General features: G+C 42.7%; 1 protein-coding gene across 2 annotated transcripts in view; it reads right to left on the bottom strand.

Moving 5' to 3' along the window:
• PCDH1 (protocadherin 1) overlaps positions 1 to 24,377 on the bottom strand; it is a 179,832-nt gene that overhangs the window by 7,644 nt on the left and 147,811 nt on the right. For both annotated transcript variants that reach the window (XM_087721830.1, XM_087721829.1), the window contains exon 4: positions 10,625 to 10,844. In XM_087721830.1, coding sequence (XP_087577956.1) covers positions 10,625 to 10,844 — 220 coding nt within the window. The remainder of the gene's footprint in view (positions 1 to 10,624; positions 10,845 to 24,377) is intronic.

The following is a 24,377-nucleotide window of genomic DNA, read 5'->3' as shown; positions in this document are numbered from 1 at the left end:
GAAGGCTGCTGTTGATTCTGTTCCTAAGGGTCACAAAGACTTCCAAGTGGTGATTAACACCAATAGGAAGTCTTCTGAAGAGCACCGAAGTCATTTCAATGCCTCCACAACTGCAGAAGTGGCTGTTCTCATTGTCAATCAGGATTTTGAGAAGAGAGATATTGTTCTCCACAGCAGAGACAACAGGCTGTTATGAATCAGTGAGACGCACTGTGCCTATGATGCTCTCCAGTACCCTCTTAGGTTCTGCCATGGAGAAGATGGCTGTTACATCAATATACCTCAGTGCGAACCAAACACCAAAGTTCCTGTCAAGAAATCTGTGTCTGCTTCTGCCTTTTACAGCTACAGGATAATGGAGTGTGGTGGTGAAGGATGCTACCTACTGCTGTTCCAGTTTCGTAGTGAAGCACAGGTATCCAACCGACTAGTATTCTAAAAAAGTTAGAATCATCTTTCCTGTAATTTAAATTCATTATTATACATCCTGTATGTTGAGAACAGGTTTTGGTCTTTTTCTGTGCAGGATCCGTTCTAAAGTTTTTTAGAAATTTTTAAGCAAACTAATGGTTAAATAAAGGGTTGGTGTTGCTAAAAAAAACTTTGGATTCCTGGAGTCTGCACTACCTCATAATGGGCTTTTGGCAAGGGAGGGGCTGCACCTCACAAAGACTGGGAAGAATGTTTTCCCAAAAAGACTGGCTCAACTTATCAGGAAATCAAATAGGATAACCTGATAAAATAGGAGACATAGGAAGCATACTCAGAGTCAGACATAAAGATCTCAAGTGTCTATATATAAATGCACAAAGTTTGGAGAACAAACAGGGTGAACTTGAACTATTAATGTACTAATAGTTCAAGTTCACCCTGTTTGTTCCCTAAACTTTGTGCAAGATAGATATGATATAGTTGGAATTACAGAAATGTCGTGGGATGAAACCTACGACCGGAACATACTGATAGAAGGAAACAAACTGTTAAAAAAAACCAGATCCCATAAAAGAGGAGATGGAGTTGCACTGTAAGTAAAGGACCATTACACTACCACAGAAATGCACAAAACCAAAGACGAAAACTGTTAGGGATGTAACCCTAGTCTATGGCCATTGTCATAGATGTATCTTACAGGCCACCCAACCAAACAGAAAAAATAGATGTACTTTTTGCCAACCAACTGACAAATATATGTAGAAAACACACTACAATAGTAATGGAGGACTTCAATTATCCTGAAATCAATTGGAAGATTAATTCTGCACCAAGTGAGCAATCAAATAGATTCCTGACCAGTGGTGGGATTCATTTTTTTTTACTACCGGTGGTGTGGGCGAGGCTTTGTGGATGTGGCTTTGTGGTGTGGCATGGCTTTGTGGGTGTAACTTTGTGGGTGTAACTTTGGGGGCGTAGCTTTGTGGGCCTGGCAGTGCAAGGATACTGCAATATCCCCATTCCCTCCCCATTCCTGGGGGAAGGTTATGGCAAAATTCCCATTCCCTCCCCACCCCATTAACTTGCTTTCCAGCTCCGTTCTCCTGTTCAGAGCAACAAAAGAATATCAGCTGGGAGGCAATGGGGGCAGGGGCAGCCTATTTGCCGGTTCTCCGAACTACTCAAAATTTCCACTACCGGTTCTTCAGAACCTGTCAGAACTGACTGAATTCTGTTCCTGACCAACCTAGCGGACAACTTTGTGGTCCAAAAGGTAGAGGAGGAAACTAGAGGGACAGCCATACTGGACTTAATTCTTACAAACAGAGAAGTGATAGAGGGAGTTGAAACTACAGGAACTTTGGATGAGAGAGATCATGTCATACCAGAATTCAGCATAACACCTACACAAGCAATAGAACATAATGATACCAGACTTTAAAAGAGCTGATTTTAACAAACTGACAGAGACCTTGGGAAAGATTCCTTGGCTGAAAATCCTTAAGGGGAAAACAACTCAAGAAGGTTGGGAAACTGAAAAATATGATCATAAAAACCCAGCCCACTACAATACAACTATAAATGAAAAACAAGAAATCCAAGAAGAAACCAGCACAGCTGCATAAAGATGTCTCTGACAAATTGAAAGACAAAAAGGACAAGCACAAAAAATAGAAAGAAGGACACATAACCAAGGCAGAATATCAGCAGATAGCCAGAATCTGCAAAGAAGAATTCAGGAAAGGAAAAGCTCAGAAAAGAACAAAGACTTGCAGCAAAAGTCAAAGATAATAAAAACATTTTCTTCCAACATATCAATAACAAAAATAATAATAATCAAGGAAACAATCGGTCCACTAAACAGCAAGGAAGTAACAGGCAGCAGAGAGAAAGCAGAGCTGCTTAACTCATTCTTTGCATCGGACTGCATGCAAAAAGAAGCTATAGCCCAACCTACCAGAAACATAACTGTAAATAACAGACTGGAAATAAAAGCAAAAAGCAAAAGCAAAAGCAAAAAAATGGTAAGATAACACCTGTCAGATCTTGATGAATACAAATCACTGGGACCTGACGGATTACATCCCAGAGTTCTAAAGGAGCTGGCAGATGTCATCTCAGAACCACTGTAACACATCTTTCAAAAATCCTGGAACACCAGGGAACTACCAGAGGACTAGAAAAGAGCTGATGTGGTTCCCCTCTTCAAAAAAGGAAAAAAACCCCAGACCCAGGACACTACAGACCCATTCAGCCTAACATTAATACCTGGGAAAATACTGGAAAAGTTAATAAAAAAACAGCTTTGCCAACATCTAGAAATGAGTAAAGTAATAACTAGTAGTCAGGATGGGTTTGTTAAAAACAGATCATGCCAAAACAATCTTATTTCATTATCATCATAGTGGCTAAATTAGTAGACTAGCGAAATACTGTGGACATAATATAATTAGACTTCAGCAAGGCATTTGACAAGACCACAACCTACTTCTTGGTAAGCTAGAAAAAAGTGGGATAGGTAGCATCACCATCAGATGGATTTGTAACTGGTTGACAAACCATACTCAATGAGTAGTCCTTAACAGTACTACATCAACATGGAGGGAAGTAAGCAATGGAGTAACGCAAGATTCCATCTTAGGCCCAATACTCCTCAATATCTTCATAAAACACTTAGGTGAGAGAATAGAAGGCAAACTTAACAAATTTGCAGATGATATTAAGCTGGCAGGAATAGCTAACATCCTAGTTGATGGGCTCAAGATCCAGATGGATATTGACAGACTTGAATACTGGGCCCTATCTAACAAAATGAAATTCAATGTCAAGTGTGGTACTAATACCACTCTATAAAGCCTTAGTAAGATCACACCTAGAATACTGCATCCAGTTTTGGTCACCACAGTATAAAAAAAATGTTGAGTCTCTAGAAAGAGTGCAGAGAAGAACAACCAAGATGATTAGAGGCTAAAACATATGATGAATGGTCGCAGGAACTGGGCATGGCTAGTCTAGAGAAGAGAAGGACCAGGGGAGACATCATAGCAGTCTTCCAATATTTGAGGGCAACACAGAGAGGAGGGGTCAAGCTATTTTCCAAAGCACCTGAAAGCCAGACAAGGAATAATGGATGGAAACTGAACAAGGAGAGATGGATTACATCCCCTGGAAATAAGGAAATGTTTTTTGACAATGGGAACAATCAATCAATGGAACAGCTTGCCTTCAGAGGTTGTAGGAGCTTCATTACTGGAAGCTTTCAAGAAGAGACTGGACCGCCATCTGTCAGAAATGATGTAGAGTCTCCTGCTTGGACAGGAGTTTGAACTAGATGACCTACAAGAACCCTCTCAACTCTGTTAATCTGTTAAAACAATAGAGAGCAAAAAGGTTCAAAAAAATGACCCCATATATGAACCTAAAGAAGAAAAGTGATACATTGAAACTGAACACAATAGTGGCATCTTGAGGGGAGAAGTTGAAAAAGTTTATGTCCAAGAGGTGAAGGGTCTGTAGATATTTTCGCAGCCCTCTTTCTGGCTTGTGCAGTACACAAGTCTTCAATGGAAGGCAATCTGGTTGTAATAGTTTTTTTTGCAGTCCTAACTATCCGTTGAAGTCTGTTTGGTTGCTGTGCCAAATCAGACAATTATAGAGGTACAAATGACAGACTCAATCATTTCTCTATAGTATTGTATCAATGGACATTGGACAATCTGAGCTTTCTGAGTTGACACAGGAAGAACATATTTTGTTGTGCCATTTTAATGACGGTTTTAATGTTAAGTTGTCCATTTCAAGTCTTGGTAGATTATAGTACCCAAAACCGGAAGGTCTCTACTGTTGGTTTTGTGTTGTTTAATATTGTAAGAGATGGTAGAATAAGAGGATTTCTCCTAAAATCTACTATCATGTCTACAGTTTTAGGAGTGTTCTGGCTGCACAAGAAGGCTGGCTGTTCTACCTCCCGTCTGTATGCAAACTCATCATTATCTCGAATAAGACCAATGACTGTTGTGTCATTTGCGAACTTCAGTATTTTAACAAAGGGATCCTTTTAAATACAGTCATTGGTACAGAGAGAAAAAAATAATGGAGAAAGCACACAGTCCTGTGAGGCTCCTGTGCTAATTGAAAGGGTATTCAATGTGATTTTACCTAGCTTTACCTGCTGATTCCTATCTGTTAGAAAGCTTATAATCCATTTGCAACTGTAGTCAGGCATAGTTAATTAAGCCAGTTTGGAAAGAAGGGTTTCTGGAATGATGGTGTTGAATGCCGAACTGAAGTCTACAGAAAGAACCATTGCATAGGTCTTTGGGGATTCAAGATGTTGTAAGATGTAGGTGCAGTGCCATATTGACCATCATCTATTAATCTATTTGCACAGTATGCAAATTGCCTGAGGTCTAGCAGCAGATCCATGATGGCTTTCAGATGGGCCAGCATTAACCTTTCAATAATTTTCATAACTATGGATGTCAGAGCAACCAGTTTGTAGTCATTCAGCTCCTTGATGGAGCATTTCTTTGCACTGGGATGATAGTAGAGTGTTTGCAAGAAGGAACAATCGAGGCAAGCCTGTAGCTTTCAGTCCAAGATTTCACTGTTTCAGTTTTATGATTTTAAGTCTTTGTCTACAAACAGGTACCAGGTGAATCATATAGTGATCATAGTGTCCCATAGCTCTTCTTGGTAGAGAAAGATAGGCAACTCTTTAGTGTTGAGTAGCAGTGGTCCAAAATATTCTTGCCTCTAAGTGAGACAGCTGACATGCTGAGTGTATCTTCGCAGCTCCTGGCTGCTGCTTAATGCTTAATGCTGTTAAAATCTCCTATTACAATGAGTAGGGAGTCTCTGTTTAGCCCACATGATTTGGTCAGCTAAGGTTTGCAATGCCTTGTTTATATAAGCTTGATGTGATGACCCAGGGTGAGGCACAGAAGCAACACAGCCAGAGAAAAGTTCTAACTATCTTTCACTGCTCAAATTTCCCCGCAAACATCCTCATGCTTTACTGCAAGTCTTGGAGCAAAGCTCTCACATGTACCTCCGACAGCCTCTGTCTGCGAGAAGTCCAGCAAACAAAGTTAGCAAGACAGCAACTAAGGCAACAAGTCTAGCAAGCAAAGTTAACAAGGCAACGAACAAGGCAAGAACAAGACAAAGCACAGCAAAATCCAGACATCGGCAACTGCATGTGAGGCTCCACGGCTTCAACACTTGTTCCTGACAAACACCCCTCCCAGTTTCTCTTTAAGTCTCACTCCCCAGGTGAGCATTGGGAAGAGGGGCGGGGTGCCCATCACCAGGTTGCCCTGCACTGATCCCATCTCCTTTCCATTGCTAATAATTAGTATAATAATTAATAAGGTAATTGCTTGTCGCTGGAGTTCTGTCTTGCCCTGTCCTTTCCCCTTGTCTGGTCCTCCTACACCTGCTCTCCCTCATTGGAGGCCCTTCCCAGGCCTGAGGGAAACTTTGCCCTATTCTTCCAGCCATTCCTCCATTGGCCCTAGCTCTGTCTCTTCCTCAGTCTCTGATGGGACCATGACACTTGGGGTGGTATGTGCACCACGACTAGTATAAAAGAACAGAACTCATGGGGAGCATAGAAGGGTATGAAATTAATGAATAGTGTCTCTAAGTTTACATCACATAATTTATTTAGTGTATTGACATTTGTACACCATAGGGGGGCTATGGGCAGCCTCCGCAAACCCCATTTCGGCTGACATTGTGATACAGGAGGCCATTCGGGCCCAAAATGGGGCATGGGGGCATGCCTACAACCTCCGCGTCCCCTGTTTTGGCTACCATTATGGTGCAGGAGGCTGTCCAGGCCCAAAATGGGGTGTGGTTGTTTGTGGGCAGCGTCTATGCATCCCATTTTGGTTGCCATGGTAGTGCAGCAGGCCATTCAGACCCAAAAGTGGGGAGGGGGGATTGTGGGTGGCCTCTGTGTCCCCCATTTTGGCTGCCATGGTGGTACACCCTCTGTTGCGGAGGCCGCCCACACCTTCCATGCCCCATTTTGTGACTGGACAGCCTTCTGCACCACCATGGCAGCTAAAACAAGGTAAGCGGGTGTTGCGGGCAGTATCCACATGCCCTGTTTGGCTGCCAGGGTGGTGCAGCAGGTTGTCCAGGCCCAAAACAGGGCCGAGATGTGGTATTCAACAGGTTCTGATCAGTCTGGAGCACCGGTAGCAGAAATTTTGAGTACCGTATTTTTCAGAGTATAAGACGCCCCTTTGCCCACCTGAAAGAGAGGGTGAAAATCTGGATGCATCTTATACTCCGAATGTAGTCGCCTGGGTCATCTGGAGAAGGGGGTGGTGAATTGGGCACTATGCAGGAGGTGAGGCATAAGACAAGGTGGCTCACTGCTCGGACTCCCGCTTCTTTAGACAACCCAGTCAGAGGGCGGTCGGCTTCTGATCCTGGCCTGGGAGATGGATCTGGCCAGGAGGAATGCAAGCCCCATTTTTGCAATCAGGGAGGAAAAAGAGCATTTCAGGCACCAGGCGATTCCTGCAGCCTGGAACAGCCTGCTGCCTGAAATGCTTTTTTTCCTCCCCCATTGCAAAAATGGGGCTTGCATTCCTCCTGGCCAGATCCATCTCCCGGGCCAGAAGCAGAAGCTGACTGCCCTCTGACTGGGTTGTCTGGAGAAGGGGGAGGCTGAGCAGCAAGCCATCTTGCCATTCTTCTCACACAGTGCCTTCTTCACCTGTCCCTTCTCAGACAGTTCCAGGCTGCCAAGATCACCGCGCTGCCACCTGAAAATGCTGTTGCGCTCTCTGTCATGCAGTGCTTGTTGCTACTGCTGCTATTATGCCTAGTACTGTATCTTTTTGCTGCATGACAGATCTGGGCAGATTTTGGGGGAGGGATGGATGGAAGAGGACCAATCTCCTCTGCACAAAGGCTTTTCTCAGGACATTAGATCTCCACTTTCTCTCTGGAAAAAGCTATTGACATCATCGGGATCTTGCCTAGTGAAAGAAGCGCAGGATGGAAAGGAAACTTCGGAATGCGGCAGGTGCCAGGCTCTAGGGAGACTCCCGACCTAGCACTCCTGCATTCCAAAGTTTCCTTTCCATCCCACGCTTCTTCCATTAGCCAAAATCCCAATGATGCCAATAGCTTTTTCCGGAGAGAAAGTGGAGATCTAGCATCCTGGGAAAAGTCTTCGTGCAGAGGAGATTGGTCCTCTTCCCTTGCTGCACCCTACCACCCTTATGTGGTAGGCCACATAAACTCATCCAACATCAGTGTGTGACCTCACAAATGCGCTTCTGGAAGAATGGTCAAAAATCCCCATAAACACACTCCTGAACCTTGTGGACAGCCTTCCCAGAAGAGTTGAAGCTGTTATAGCTGCAAAGGGTGGACCGACGTCATATTGAATTGGATTAGGAATGGGATGTCACTTACAGTAAGTTCATATGCGAGTAAAGGCAGGTGAGTGAATACTTTTGGCAATATAGTGTATGATGCAGGAGTCTGCAACCTGTTTTGGGCTAGGACAACCTCCTGCACCACCATGGCAGCCAAAATAGTGCATGCATAAGTGTGTGTGCATAAGCGAACTCGATACTGAACAACCCAGGTGGATCTTGCCACAGCCTACATTCATGTTCCCGGGCCAAGAAGTTGCGGCTTAATGGAGCGGAGCCTCAGCTTCCTTTCACTCTGTGCAAAGTGGCTCGGCCCACAGCCTCACGCCTCGGGTTGGACAAGCAACGATCCCAGTCATGACCAGGATGCAGATGATCCAAGAACAACCAAGCTTCTGGGGTCTTCCTACCACATCTGTGCAACTGGCTTTTGGATTACCACCAACGAGCCAAATCCCACCTGGGTGGGCATTCTATCCAGGCCAAAGATGGATGCAATATCAGTGGATGCTGGCTCCAATCCAGCAATTGTTGCCTTTCCAGCTGCTTGCTCCTTTCCAGCCGCCGGTTGTTGCTCCACAGCAGGTTCCAGTCCAGCTGCAACCAGAACTGCAACTCCAGGCTCAGATCCCCCAACAGGTCCCGGTCCAATAACAAGTGCTGGTGGTCCCACAACAAGGTCCAGTCCAGCAAGAAACCTGGAAGCTTTCAAATTTGGGTTTTCCCAGATGTGCCAATATGACATCTCTAATAAAATGGGACTTTGGGGAAACTCAAGCCTTGGAGTCTTCTTTCGTTGGGGGTGTTACTTGGAACCTTGACAGCATCAAGTACTGAAGAAACTCCTTGATGCCAAACTTTACGTGAAACTGTCAAAGTGTGAATGCCACAAAACTTCCCTACATTACCTAGGTCAGTGATGGTTAATATTTTTGTTATTGCGTGCTGAAAGACCCCTCCACACTCCCTCGTGCATGTGACCTCCATGCACCTGTGCATACATATGTGACCCCCCTGCTCCCCTTGCCCCCCACACATGCACACGTGAAAACCCCCATGCCCCATTTTGGGCTTAGTAGGCCTCCCTGCAGCCTCCTAGGAGCAAAAATGGGCTGTGGGGAGGTGCACTATACACCCATGCGCTCCCCCATGCATGTGCATGCACCTCCCACATGCGCACCTCCCCACATGCATGCGCAGCAGAGATCGGAAAATCAGCTGGCCAGTGGGAGGCACACACGCATGCTTGGGGCGATGGCTCACTTGCCCACAGACTTCGCGTGGCACCTGTGGCATGTGTGCCATAGATTTGCCATCATGGATACAGATTCTCCTGCTTTAGCAGGGGGCTGGACTTGAAGATCTTCAAGGTCCCTTCCAGCACATTCTATTCTACCTCAAAAGTCCCTTCCAACTTCGTTATTCTGTATTCTAAAGATTTTTAACTTTACTTGCCACCGCCCAAGGGTTGAGCTCATCACACCATGCCCAAACTAACGGTCAAACTGAAAAAATTAACTCGGTCCTAGAACAATATCTAAGATGTTTTATTAATTTTCAACAGGATAACTGGACTGAACTTTTACCTTTTGCGGAATTAGCATTCAATAACTCTGTACACTCAAGCACTGGTTTTACCCCTTTTAGAGTAGCAGCAGGCCAGGATTTCAGCCCCATGCCTGAATTACCCACAGAAGAACCCACTATCCCCTCACTTAAGGAGTGGATAGACACGCTACGAAACACATGGCCAATAGTTAGATTAGCTTTAGAGAAGCTAGAGTGGCTTTTAAAATTCAAGCTGACAAGAAAAGAGTAGAACCAAAACCTTTCCACATTGGAGACAGAGTGTACTTATCAAAATTCCTGAAGTCATTGCAGCCATCAAAGAAATTACGGCCAAATTTCATTGGACCTTTCCCTATCACTAGAGTCATCAACCCAGTAACATTAGTATTACTTCTCCCAAAGACACTCAGGCAAGTCCACCCAGTATTTCACATTAGTTTACTCAAATGAGAAGTAATCTCAAAACTCAGACTATCTGCCCCTACACAACCTCTCCCTATCATGATAGAAGGCGAACAACACTTTGAAATTAAGGAAATCCTTGACTCTAGGATCCACAGGGGGAAAGCCCAATACTTAATTGCTTGGAAGCAATTCACTCCAAAATGAATGGGTAGCTAAACACCATGTTAGGGCCCTTGCCTTATTGAAAAAAAAATCACTCCTAGTACCCTGACAAACTGTTAAAATACTATGATAGAATTTTTGAATCTATCTTTTCATAGGTGGATCTCTCCTTTTTCTAAAGAAGGCAGCATGTCAGATCCCTAAAAGTGATACTGCCATTCAATTGGGAGGAGGGGGACTTTGGAGTCGATTTATTAGCAGTGCCCGTGACAACTGATATTTTACAACTGGTTTCCTAGCGCTGAAGGGCCTTGAGATCCCCTCACCTTTTGGGGGAATGTTTATGATGCCCATGTGGGACGGTTCACTTTAATGTCTAACAGAAGATAGCCATGGGTATGTTTATTTGGTTACCAGAGCAGTTGGCAAAGGAAAACTCTTCACACTTGTGTATTGGCTAAAATCTACATTCTAACTAATGGGAGGGGTCTCTACTGCTTTAATTCTATTTGCATTGCCTAAAGGGATTCAGACATTGCTTTGAATTCAATGGTTGCCATTCTACTTAATAAAAGGTTCTTTTTGAAATACTCCATTTCAAGAGTCTTCACTTTCTTAAGTTAGGAGAGGAACCCTTACAGTAACTTTCTTACCATTCTCAGGGTGTTCCATCTCACCAATGCTGCCATCAGGTGTGGTGCGCTCATAGTGGTCCTCAGGTAGAGCCAGAGGCCCTATCCGAGGCCCTGATGAAGATTTGCTGCTAGGTGTTTCTGACTCTTCAAGGCCACTGTCATAGTAACTGTGCTGGGAGGGATCCTGCAGATCTTGAGCCTGATTGGCTGCAGAGAATGTCACTCGGCGATGAGGTAACTGCAAAAAGAAAACAAAATCCTTAATTAATCTGTTCAACACAAGTACAGTAAAAATATGTATCTTTAATAAGTGATCCCAAAAATATTCTACAATGAAATCTAATATATACTGTATGTTTCCATTAAAGAAAAACTATATAAATTATAGACAAGACTATAGAGTGTACTGAATTTAAGGCAAATATGTCCACAGTAAAAATTGACTGTCAGTTGTTAATTTCTGGTGGAAGATCATCAAATTAGTAATTATATTATTGAATCACGGACAGGCATTTCTGTTCTTAAAATAATAAAAAGATTCAAAATTTTTGAATTTATGATGCTTTGTAAAAAAAAAAGGTTATTATAACCACAAATGGTTATTGTTGTAACCATGATATACTTTATGATATACTGTGTTTCTGTGGTATAACATATATCATAGTGTGTAAAATACAATAAAACAAAATGAAGTAATAAAAAGAGTATTGAATGCAAATAGATTACTGCGTATCTATAGATCCTATTTCATAGAAATGCATACTATGGATAGTCCTTGCTTACCAGCCATTCATTCAGCAACTGTTCAAATTTTCAAAAGTGCTGAAGAAATAATTTTACAGTCCATTTATGACTTTCTCGGAGTCCCTCAATCATGTGATGACTATTATAGTCCATATGCATTATCCTATGTTTGACCTATGTCCCGTCCCTCCGTCCCCATTCTTGCAGAGCAGATTGAAGAGAAAGAGATTGCAAGAAAATAAGCTGTTTAATTTTCTACACATCAAAAGCAACGTAATTGCATCTGCATCCTGGGAATGGCAGCCTCAGGTATGCTGAGGCTGAATGGTTTGATGGTGCTACAGAGCTTAACCTCCATGCCAGCTGGCCATGCAATGTCATATTATCAGAGCAGATGTCTTCTTTGCTTTATTTGAAACTCACTAGCAACTGCCATAACCAGGGGGGAGGGGATATTTGGGAGGTGAAAAGCGCTAGAGGTGTGAAAGAATGCTGTGGGAAATTGGGGAGTATGGACACTGATAGGAACCAGAGATGCCAAACTGAGCCATCTCCTGCCTTCAAGGACACCAGTTCTGGAAAGGAGTTTACCCCAGTGCTGGAGGTACCAGGTTCCTCAGCATCTCTAGTAAAAGTACCTATTCTCTAACACTTATGGAATCAAGGGTCATTATTTTCTAGGGAATAGGCTATGGCCAGTCTGATAGCAGGTAAGCTCTGCTGTAGCACTCAACCAGGAGACCAATGTCTACTGAGGATACTGAACAAAAAATGACAAGCCACAAAAGTGGCTTGGAAGAAGCTGGAGCTCGCGGAGGGGCCCCTGCCAAATTGCATTCCCCTAAAGAGGAGCTTGAATGACTGGGGAACATGAACATCGATGAGGAAGCTCCGAAACCCCAGTGGTCACTGATGAAAGATGAAGACGTGGAGGAGAAAGTTCTTGACATAATGTACACCTGTGGGAGCCACAGAGCCGTAAGATGGGAACGATGCAGTGGTCTGAGTGAAGAAGAGCTCCAAGAGGAGCCAGACGAACAGAAAGGCCTGGTGGAACAAACACGAAGGGTACTGAGAAATGCCTTCAGGAACAGAGAGCCAAAGAACTCCTTGCCCAGTTGGCTGAACTTTGACACATGCCAGGGCCAGCAGGAGATAGCACCGCAGCAGTGGTGGTGGCAATCTCACCTGGACCCATTCCAGCCCAAGCAGCCCCACTACCAGCTACTCAAGCAGCATAGCCCATTCCACAAGGAAGACCCATCCTCCCCAGATGGAATTCCAAGGCCCCCCACCCTGGGTTTAAAATACGGAGGAGACCCAAAGCAACCAGGTTTTTCCTTGCCCAGGTGTGGAACTATATGCAAGAATACGGAGCAGACCTGGGTACCAAAGTAGCCCAGGTCAGATGCATGACTATGGCCCTGGAAGGCAATCCAGTGGATGGTCTTCCTCCACAGTGACAAAATGCCACAGCTCTGAAACTTTGATCAGTTCATTTTTTAAAAATACTTTATTGAAAAGATAGTGCCATGCCAGGGTAACAATTACAAACAAAGCAAAGCCAAAGAAAAATCAATAGCAGATCTTAACATACTTAAGGTATGGTATTTAGGTATTTTATTATTTGTATGCCGCCCTTCTCCGGGAGGACTCAGGGCGGCGAACAATTCAAAGGGGAAAAAAAGGGGGAACATAAAAGACAAAATACAATAAAAGTAGACAACAGTCGCACAACCATACATGTCGAGAGGGGAGGGAACTCATCACCCCCAGGCCTGCCGGCAAAGCCAGGTTTTGACGGCTTTTCGGAAGGCCTGGAGAGAGGTGAGGGTCCGAATCCCTGCGGGGAGTTCATTCCAGAGGGCCGGAGCTGCCACAGAGAAGGCCCTCCCCCGGGTAATAGCCAGGTGGCATTGGCTGGTAGATGGCACCCGGAGGAGGCCAACCCTGTGAGATCTAATGGGTCTTTGGGAGGTAATTGGCAGCAGGCGGTCTCTCAAGTACCCAGATCCAATACCATGAAGGGCTTTATAAGTTACGACTAGCACCTTGAAGCGTATCCGGAGACTGATCGGTAACCAGTGCAGCTCGCGGAGGATAGGTGTAACGTGGGTGTACCTTGGTGCACCCACAATCGCTCGCGCGGCTGCGTTCTGGACGAGTTGAAGTCTCCGAATACTCTTCAAGGGCTGCCCCATGTAGAGCGCATTGCAGTAGTCCAGTCTTGAGGTCACGAGGGCATGAGTGACTGTTGTGAGTGCCTCCCGGTCCAGGTAGGGATGCAACTGGTGCACCAGGCGAACCTGGGCAAATGCCCCCCTGGTCACAGCCGACAAATGGTGTTCTAAAGTCAGCTGTGGATCCAGGAGGACCCCCAAGTTGCGAGCCCTGTCTGAGGGGCGTAGGTTTTCACCCCCCAGCCTCAGTGATGGAATATTGACCAAGTTTTTGGGAGGAAAACACAACAACCACTCGGTCTTGTCTGGATTGAGTACAAGCTTGTTAACCCCCATCCAGACCCTAACAGCCTCCAGGCACTGGCACATCATGTCAACCGCTTCACTGAGTTGGCACGGGGCAGACAGATACAATTGTGTATCGTCCGCATATTGATGGTGTTTTATCCCGTGCCGTCGAATGATCTCACCCAGTGGCTTCATGTACATATTAAATAGCAGGCGGGACAGGACCGAACCCTGAGGAACCCCGTATTTCAGGGGCCTAGGTGTCGACCTCTCCTCCCCAACTAACACCGACTGCGACCTGTTCGAGAGGTAGGAGGAGAACCACTGAAAAACGGTGCCTCCCACCCCCACCTCTCGCAGTCATCGCAGAAGGATACCATGGTCGATGGTATCGAAGGCCGCTGAGAGGTCAAGGAGCACTAGGATGGAGGAATGACCTCCATCCCTGGCTCTCCAGAGATCATCGGTCAGTGCGACCAAAGCGGTTTCCGTGCTGTAGCCAGGCCTGAAACCAGACTGAAAGGAGTCTAGATAATCAGCTTCATCCAAGGACCGCCGGAGTTGCGAGGCCACAGCTTTCTCAACAACCTTCCCAATGAAGGGGAGGTTGGAGACTGGACGGTAGTTGTTCAAACTGGCTGGGTCCAGTGATGACTTCTTCAGGAGGGGTCTCACCACCGCTACCATTAACAAGCTAATAACTATAACAATAATATATTTACAGTAATTATAATACAACCAAAGGGAAAAAAGAGAAAAGAAAATGATATGGCCACCATATCATTTGTAGATATGGCTACCAGTCTACATCTATTCCCTCATTTTTTTTAATTCTCGCCTTGTTTTTAACCTCTCCTGATTGTCTAATATATCTTCATAACTTACTGTTTTATTTATATTGAATATTGGTTATCCACTATGGAATGCTTCCATAGTGGATAACCAAATTGGGATTTTATTGTAATGTTTTCTTTTAATTTTTGACTGTTTGTAGTAGGGCGTTTCTAATTTGATGTCTTTGGAAGTAACCATGAGTTTTGTCTCTTCTGTACGAGATAAAGGCATGCCAACCCAATTCTAAATTATGCCCTTCTATTGTTAATATTCTCTTGTTCTTTAGGTTTATCCAGTCCCTTATCCAGGTGAGAGCTGCTGCTTGATAGTAGAGCTCCCAATCTGGGAGTCCAAAACCTCCTTTCTCTCTACTGTCATTTAATAATTTTAGTTTGATTTGTGGTTTTTCCCCCCTAACCAGATGCTATTAATTTGTTTAGATTTGACAAAATTTTTCCCTAAGTTGATTGGTGCCACCTGGAATAAGAATAAAATTTTTGGTAGGACATTCATTTTAACTATGGCAATTCTTCCCATTAGAGATATTTGCAGTTTTCTCCAATTTTCCAGATCTTTTTAAATTTTCTGTATTGTTTTGTCTTCCTTAATTGTTGAACATTTTCCTGTCAGCCAAATTCCTAAATATTTTACCCTTTTTACTATCTGCATTCCCATAATTTCTTCTAATTCTCACTCTTGTTTTTTGGTAAGATTTTTTGCAATGATTTTTGTTTCGTTATTAATTTTAAGTCCCGCTAATGCCGAATTCCTCTATTTTTTGGATTAATTTGGTTCCTGTTTCTAATGGTTCTTCTAATATAAATACTATGTGGTCTGCAAATGCCTGAGCTTTATATTCCTCTTTTTAAATTTTTAATCCCTTTATTTCTTGTTTGTTTCTGATTTCTATTATAGCACCTTGAGTGTTAAAATAAATAATAAGGGTGATAATGGACATCCTTGTCTTACTACTTTCCAAATATTAAATTCTTCTGTGGTGTTTATTATTACTTTTGCTGTTTGTGTTGAATATATTGTTTCTATCATCTTTGTAAAGTTATCTCCAAATCTCATCATTTTTAACTGTGTAGTGATAAACTGCCAATTTAGATTGTCAAAGGCTTTTGGGCATCTAGAAAAACCAACACTGCTTGTTTCCTTGGGTGTTCTTTCTAATAATCTAATGTGTTCATAATTACTCTCATGTTATTTTTTAACTGTCGTTTCGGCAAAAAGCAATTTTTATCTGTGTGGATAATTTCATTTAATATTTTTTTAATTCGCTCTGCCATTATTGATGTGAAAATTTTATAGTCTGTATAGTGAAATTGGTCTGTAATTTTTTATTTGTTGATAGTCCAAATCTTCTTTGGGTATGAGTGTTATATATGCTTCCCTCCATGTTTTTGGTAATCTATCTTCTATAAGTGCTTCGTTATATAGGTCTAACATTACTGTTTCTATTGGCTCTTGAATGTTTTTACAAAATTCTACTGGGCCAACTGGGCCTGGTGTGTGGTTGTTTTTCTGTTTCCCCAGTGCTTCTGTTAATTCCATCATTGTAATTTTCCTGTTTAACATTTCTCCTCCCTCCTCAACTTCTTGTAGATTCTTTTTGTTTAGATATTATTCAATATTGTCTTGCAATATGTTTTCTTTACTATATAATTTTTCAAAAAAATTCTGTACTATATACTTTTGTATTATTTTTTTCCTTTTCTTTTTTCAATTTCTGCACTAACCATCCCCCTGATTTATTCGCATTTTCAAAGAAATTTTGTTTTGCAATTTTAATTTTCTGGTGCCATCAAATTTATGTTTTATCAGTTCTCTCTTTTCCTTTATTTTTATTTCTTGTGGATCTTTTTGCAGGTCTACTTCCAGTTTTTTTTTAGTTCTTTCTCTAGTGTTCTTTGCTTTTGTCTCTTTTCCTTATTCTTCCTTGCCAAGTATGCTATTGTTTTTGTGATGTCCTATAAGTTTTGTAATGGTTTCTTCTTTTTTACTTTGTAAAAAAAAATCATTTCTTTTTCTATCATTTTTGTATATTCTTTATCTTTCAGTATTCTTTGATTCATTGTCCATCTCATTTTCTTTTTTTTGTCCTTTCCATATTACTTTTATTGGATTATGGTCTGCACAGGTATTTGTCATTATTTCAATCTCTTCTGTATCTCTTCTCAGTCCCTGTGTCATCCAGGCAATATCTATCCTGGACCATGATTTGTGTGGGTTGGAATGGAATGTGAATTGTTTATTTTCAATATTTCTTTCTTGCCATACGTCTTGTAGACTCAGTTCCTGCACCATTTCAAAGAATGTAGTTGGTAATGTTCTTTTTTTCTTTTGTTACTTTTGTATTCATTTTTGATGTCTGTTATTGCGTTGAAGTCACCAATTAAACATATAATCTCATGTTCTATTTCTATTTTCTTTTTATGAACTTTCTTATAGAATTCTTTTTGGTTTTTATTTGGTGCATAGATCGCTGTGAGAAGAATTTTTTTTGTTCTGTTTCTATTTCTATAATCAAGACTCTCCCCTCTTCATCTGCATAAATGTTTTTTCCGTTTATCCAATCTTTAATGTATATTGCAATTCCCCCTTTTTTGTTGTTAATGCTGTGTATAATTTTCCTAATTTTGGGTATTCTAATAGTTAATTAAATTGATTTTTGATATGTACCTCCTGGAGGCACAGAATGCCCATAATTCATTTTTTGTAGTCTAGTCAGAATTTGTCTTCTTTTTTCAGGAGAGTTTAGTTCATTTATATTTATTGAATCTTGATTTCTTGTTCCATTGTATAATTTATATACTGCCCTTAGTTTCCTTGCATTCCTTGTCTCTATTCCTGTTCTGATACCCTCTTGTTCTCTTTGCTCTCTTTCCTGTTTCCTTCTCTTTCTCCTTCCTTACCTTCTGCTAACTGTTCTTCTTGACTTCTACTCTCTGGTTCCTCCCTACTCTTTTGTTTTTCCTAAGTTGTGAAGTGGTACTCAAAGAACTTGTGTGCCTTATCTATTGTATTTATTTTATACCTTTTTTCCTGCCAAGTGATCATAACTCTCTCTGGTGTAAGCATCTGAACATTATGTTGTATCTTATTAGTTGTTGTGTAAGAAACTGGTAATGTCTTCTTTGACCTCTAACTATTTTTGATATCTATCTCAGGATTTGTATTTATCTTCCTTAGTATGTTATTTGTTCTTCTCTCATTTTTTATATATATTACATCGCTTATTGATTTTCTTGTGAAGCGTACATGTATTTCTTTTGGAAGCCTATGTCTCCTGGCATAGTTCGTGTGGATTTGATACACTCCTTCTATGTCCCTTCTTATTTGTTTATTTTTTTGTAGTGTGTTTGCCAGAATTTCTGTAATTGTTTCCCTTAGGTCTTCCGCCTTCTCTTCTACTCTTTTTTGAAAACAGAGAAAGAAGGCAGCTTTTCCCATTTCCAGGAAGACTATTTTTTCTCCTAATTCCCTGTTTACTGATCTACTGCTTCTGATCTACTGTTTCTATTTTTTTCTCCATTTGCTCTACCTTTTTTTTCTACTTTTTGGATTTTTTGTTCGTTTTTGTTATCTCACATTGTAGTTTTCCTATTTTGTCATCTTTCTTCTAATCACACCTTTCATTTCTCCCATCTCTGTTTTAATTTCTTGATTTTTCTTAGTCTCCTCATGATTTTTTGTAATTGTTTCTTGTGTCTTCATCATTGTTTTCTGAATCATAATTAATGTTGCTTGCATGCACTGAAGGTTTGTTGTTGAACTTACTTTCTCAATGCCTAACGTACTCTCAATTGTACGCTGGTTTGAGGGCAATGATGTTGCCGGTGCCGGGTTAGATGCTGCCTTTTTATTCATTTTACTAATAGCTATTGTATTTATCATTTTTATCTTCTTTACAATCTTTTCCCACAATAGCATAGCATATACTTCTCCCCACCCACTTCTTATTTCCTCCCTCTTATCAGCTCCTTCAATTTCTTTCGTATAACAATTCGATCAAATGTCTTAATTCATAAATATCAGAGTTTGCATGCAATTCTATCTAGATATATATATATATGTCTATCAATAGGTTTTTTAAAATTGTTATTGTGTATATATACTAAATAAAACCCCGGAAAAATTTCTCAATTAACTTCAGTTACACTTCTAACAATCTGACGTTCACTTATAATTCATTATCTATCTATAATCAACAATTTTCATAATCTTTTAATGATAATAATCCTTATCTATATCTTATAAATACCATGTATTGGCTATTCACAACAATCTCTTTTATATCTAGTTCTATATTCAATATTTAACACTAACCCCACTTTTTTCCAATCCTAGTATATATTCTAATATTTCTTATATTCTCAGTATATTCAATGCATTTAGACTAACAGATTCTTAATTTATATATAATAATATATCATCACATAAAGTTTGCAGAATATTGCATATAAATCATATATATATATCATCGATCATTTAATACAATTCATCAGTATTTCACCTCACCACAATTCAATTTATTTTATATTTCTTCTTTCAATGTTCTCTTAGCGGTTTTTTTAAAATCCGGTTTCAGAAATCACAAAGTTCCTTTGTCACTTTTTAGCAGATTGCATCAGCCATTTATCCAGTCTCTTTTTGCTTAATTCCTATTTTCTCTCTTCACTAGATGGCGCCGTTGCTCTTTCTTCATCTAGTCTCCTTTTTCCCCCGTCTGAGGTCTATTTTATTGGGTGTCTTATGCCCAATTTTATTCCAAATAAACTTCTCTCAGTGCCTTCATCTCTGTCACTGTCTTGTCTGGCTCCAACTCCTGTTTATTGTCAAAATCGCTCTAATGATCCCTCCTTCTCTCTTTTTCTTCTACTCTCAAGCCACTCCGCTGCCACAGTAAATTGCATGCTTTTCTCTCCTTATCGCCGCCAATCTTGAACTGCTTCCAGCCCGATTTAAAGTCTCAAAGTTCTAGCTCAAATAGTTATAAGCAAAGTCTTTACCATTTTTAGATGTTTTAGATGTTATCACCAATGCTGTCATGCTGCTATATTCTCTTCCTCATTGTGGTTTGTCACAGCTATGAATTGGTCATGGGCACTGTTTTCTTCTCTGTTGGTTTCAAAGGGTTTCTTTCATCCGATTGGGAGATTGCCTATCTCCACACTATCACCCGAGATTCCCCTCTCTCCTGTCGATCCCTCCGGGTCTGACTTCGTCCTTTTTCAGGATCTCCAATGCAAAAAACTGAGCAAAGTAAACGGAACCACCATTCTTTCACCCGCTCTGCTATGATGTCACCGCCAGCTTGGAGCTTATATTTTTCGTTTCTAATTTCCATTCCTTTTATCTCTGTGTCTTGCTTATATTCCTGATCAAAACTTGTAATGTTAAAATAAATAGTAATGGGGAGAGGGAACAACCTTGCCTTGTTCTTTTTTGTATACTAAAACTTTCTGTCACATCTCCATTAACCAATACTTTTGCATTCTGTTGAGTATAAATTGCTCTTATCGTATTCATAATTTCCCCACCAAATTCCATAAGACTTAATTGTTGCAAAATAAATTGCCAATTTATATTATCAAATGCTTTCTGAGTGCCCAGGAATATTAACTCTAGTTCAGTGGGGGGTTCCTGCTGGTCTGGTCCGGTCCAGCCAAAGAGGTAGTAGAAATAGGCTGTACCATAGTGTACTATTAGGGCTGATGTCCTGGCCACACCCCTGTATCGGTATGGTCCCCTGGCCTGGCCTCGCTCGCTCCCCCACCCGCCCAGTCGTTGCTCTCTCTCTCGTCCCGCCTGTTCACACCATGCTTGCCCCGCCCACCCACTTCCTTTGCCTGCACAGCCAAGGCTCCGAGGCTGCAGTTGCCTGGGGAGGAGAATGCTGCCTTTCTTCCTGCCCCCTCCAGAAGCAACGGGGTGGGCCCTGGGATAGTCAGCAGCCCACATGCCACTGCCATCTGATTGCTCTGGGGGCACAGCGCCTGTCCGGACTGCAGCACCTGCAGCTGGCAACGAGACGTGAAGGAGTGGCTGTCCAGCAGAGTGTCCCAAGGTTGGTGGGTTTGCGGGGAGGTTGTGCGGGTCTTGAGGTGGCAGGGAGGCGGGTGCCTGCAATGGGACATGGCACCTGCTGGGTGGCTGCTCCTTTGCGTCCCATTGCTCCTTCGTGTCCCATTGCAGTTGGCTTTCTTCTGGGGATCCTTCCTCTCTGGGGCAGAAGGCCTTTCCCAGCCAGGAAGAATCACCAGGAAAAAGCCAACTGCAACAGGACATGAAGGAGCGGCACCCAGCAGAGTCTTGAATGTCCCGAGGTCGCACCACAGGAATGTTGCATGGGGCTGGAGATGGGACATCGAGGCCACCCTGCAATGGGATGCAGCAGTTGGCTTTCTCCTGCCTATTCTTCCTCTCCGGGCATTCGGGCAGGCCCTGGGTCGGTCAGCAGCGTGGTGTGCTGCCGCCATGTGACCATTCTGGGGGTGTAGCCAGGAAGGATTGATAGGAGAAAGCTAACTGTAGTGCTGGAGGTGGCAGGAAGGCAGGGTTTGAGGCTGCCCTGGGCTCCTGCAATGTGATGTGGCAGCTGCCAGGGTAGAAGGTGGTCAGAGGGCCCCCGCCCACCCCTTGGCCGGTTCAGGCCCTGCTTGAAGGGACCGCCGCTTGAAGGAACGGGCACTGAGTCTTCCTGCCACTGAGCACACCACCGCCAGGCACGTCCATGCAGAAATCCCTGTTGCAGTTGATTCGGCTCTGGGAACAGGCCTCAAAGGCAGGCTGTGCTCTGCCGCCATCACTACAGTTGCTGCTGTCAGGCACATCCATGCAGGAGAACACCCCAGTGCAGCACAGTTCCAGGATGGCAGAGAGACAAGGCAAGCTTCTGTGCAGAACTTCCTGGTGCGGCGCAGTTTGGCGATGGCGGAGAGCTAAAGCAAGCTCTACCGCCGCCACCACCTACATGCCCAGATCAGGTGTGTGTGTGAGAGAGAGGGAGGGAGGGAGGGAGGGGGAGAGAGAGAGGGGGGGGAGGGAGGGATAAACTCTTTGGGGAAATATAATATTAGGAGCCTTTCTGGATATAAGTTGATATTAAAGATTGTGAATTAAAGACATATTAAAGATTGCGAATGTGTCCACTCTGTAAATATCAAAGGTATTTTTGGGTCCATCTGAATTCATTACAAAATTTTGAAGAATATTTTCCATGCTGAAAAATAGATTAAGAAGATGGAACTCCATCCCATCCCATCCCATCCCATCCCATCCCATCCCATCCCATCCCATCCCATCCCATCCCATCCCATCCCATCCCATATCTATCTATCTATCTATCTATCTATCTATCTATCTATCTATCTATCTATCTATCTATCTATCTATCTATCTCTATTTACCTAGCTAGTTAGCTAGTTAGCTATCTCTCTCTGTCCAATATTAAACCTGATAGCTACCTGAGTTGATAAAATGTAATTCCTCTCAAGCTGTTCTTTTTATCCAGACAAATAAGGCACCTGCAATTATGCCTTTATATTGCGTGGATATAAGAGACAAAAATATTGGTCCCTCACTTCATCCTTTCCCGTCACTAGTTCAGAATAACCACTATTTCACCAGCTTTAGCTGAAAAGGAAAGGTAAAGCTGGCTGTCCCCTCAGATTAACAATTCAACCCACTTCTGTCAGCTGGAAATAAATATGTTTATAAAGCCTATAAAAGGTGGAATATTATGTAAATACAAGGAATATTTTTTTTTATAGCAGTGAAGTGTCTTGCTCAGTTGGTGTGTCAGCTTTATAAGGTGCCATATATTTTGTGGTGCATAACATCTAATTAAGTCCACCTATTGTATCTCTTTGAAAAGAAAGAAAGAGTTAGAGTAAGAGAGAGAGAAAGAGAAAGAGAGAAAGAAAGAGAATTAAGGAAAGAGAAAGAAAGAGGAAGGGAGAGAGAGAGAGACAAGAAAGGAAGGAAGGAGGGAAGAAGAAAGGAGAAAAAGAAAGGGAAAGAAAGAAAGAGGAAGGAAGAAAGGAAAGAAAGAGAACTCATGATTCTCTTTCAATTGAGCCCAACATTTTGGTTGCTAAGCAGGACGTTGTTAAGTGAGTTTCACCACATTTTACAAGTTGGCCACTTCCAGCCAGTCACATGACCACAAGCCACTCCCAGCCAGTCACATGACTGAAAAGCCACGCCCACAAAATAGATAGTAAAAAAATTTGAAACCCACCCCTGCTCTAGTTTATCATTATGTATTTCATAATATTCTAGTACATCCATAATTATTCTGACATTATTTCTAATTTGTCTCTTAGGTAAAAACATGTTTTGATCTGGGTAAATGAATTCATTTAAAAAGCTTTTTTTCATCAGTTCATGAAGTTCCCCTTTGAATACAGCTTTAGAAGTGGCCCCAGCTGTAATCATGCAACCAATAAACAAAGTCCTGCATGAACACCTATACCAAGGAGTATTGATGACATTCTGATTTACACTGAGACAACGAACACGTTAAATTAATGTGAGCAGTGTTAAAGAAATTGTGGTATCCTACTGCGACGACTCGAGGGGTTGGGAGTGGGGGGCACTGTTTTACGGTGGTTCTCCTCCTACCTGTCGGATCGATCGCAGTTTGTGTTGACTGGAGGGCAGGGATCGACCCCGAGGCGCATCACTTGTGGGGTGCCCCAGGGGTCGGTTCTCTCACCCCTCTTGTTCAACATATATATGAAACCACTGGGTGAGATCATCCGTGGTTTTGGGGTACGGTATCATCAACTTTTCATCTCTACCCCAAACCACCCAAACGATGCCCTCGACATGATGTCCCGATGCCTGGAGGCTGTGCGGATCTGGATGGGGAGGAACAGGCTCAAGCTCAATCCCTCCAAGACAGAGTGGCTGTGGTTTCCATCATCCCGATTTGTGCATCTTGTTCCATCTTTGATGATAGGGGGAGAAATTTTAGGCCTATCAGAGAGGGCCCGCAATCTGGGCGTCCTCCTGGATACACGGCTTAGTTTAGAAGAACACCTGACGGCCGTGACATGGGGGGTCTTTTGACGCCTGGTACGTCAGTTGCGCCCCTTTCTGGATCGGGATGCTCTGTGGACTACTGTAACACTCTCTACATGGGGCTGCCCTTGAAGAGCACCCAGAAGCTTCAACTGGTCCAGAATGTGGCTGCGCAGGTTGTCATGGGGGCACCCAGGTACTCCATGTTACACCCCTTTTAGGCAGCCTGCACTGGTTGCCGGTTGTCTTCCGGGTGCGATTCAAGGTACTAATTATGACCTTTAAAGCGCTCCATGGCTTAGGCCCAGGGTACCTGCGAGACCACCTACTGCCACCGGTAGCCTCCCATCATCCAGTGCGATCCCACAGAGTTGGCCTCTTCAGGGTGCCGTCGGCCAGACAGTGTCGGCTAGTGACCCCCAGGGGGAGAGCCTTCTCTGTGGGAGCCCCTCCCTCTGGAATGAGTTGCCCCTGGAGCTTCGTATAATCCCCGACCTCCGGTCCTTCCGACACGCCCTAAAAAGTTGGCTTTTCCAGCAAGCCAGCCTGGCCTGAACAAAACAAAACAAATTATTGATTACTGTTAATTTTAATTTGAATTCTTTAAAAAAAAAGTCATTGTCAATTTTAATTGGGTTTGGGTTATCCTATTTAATTTCTTTTTAACTTTTGTATTATGTGTTTCTTTTAAT

The sequence above is a fragment of the Thamnophis sirtalis genome, unplaced genomic scaffold (genome assembly GCF_051295495.1).
Source record: "Thamnophis sirtalis isolate CommonGarterSnake01/CBP01778 unplaced genomic scaffold, rThaSir2_p1.2 scaffold_8, whole genome shotgun sequence".
NCBI classification, from domain to species: domain Eukaryota; kingdom Metazoa; phylum Chordata; class Lepidosauria; order Squamata; family Natricidae; genus Thamnophis; species Thamnophis sirtalis.
The sequence above is the reverse complement of the archived record's forward strand: the minus strand, read 5'-3'. Positions and strand labels throughout refer to the sequence as shown.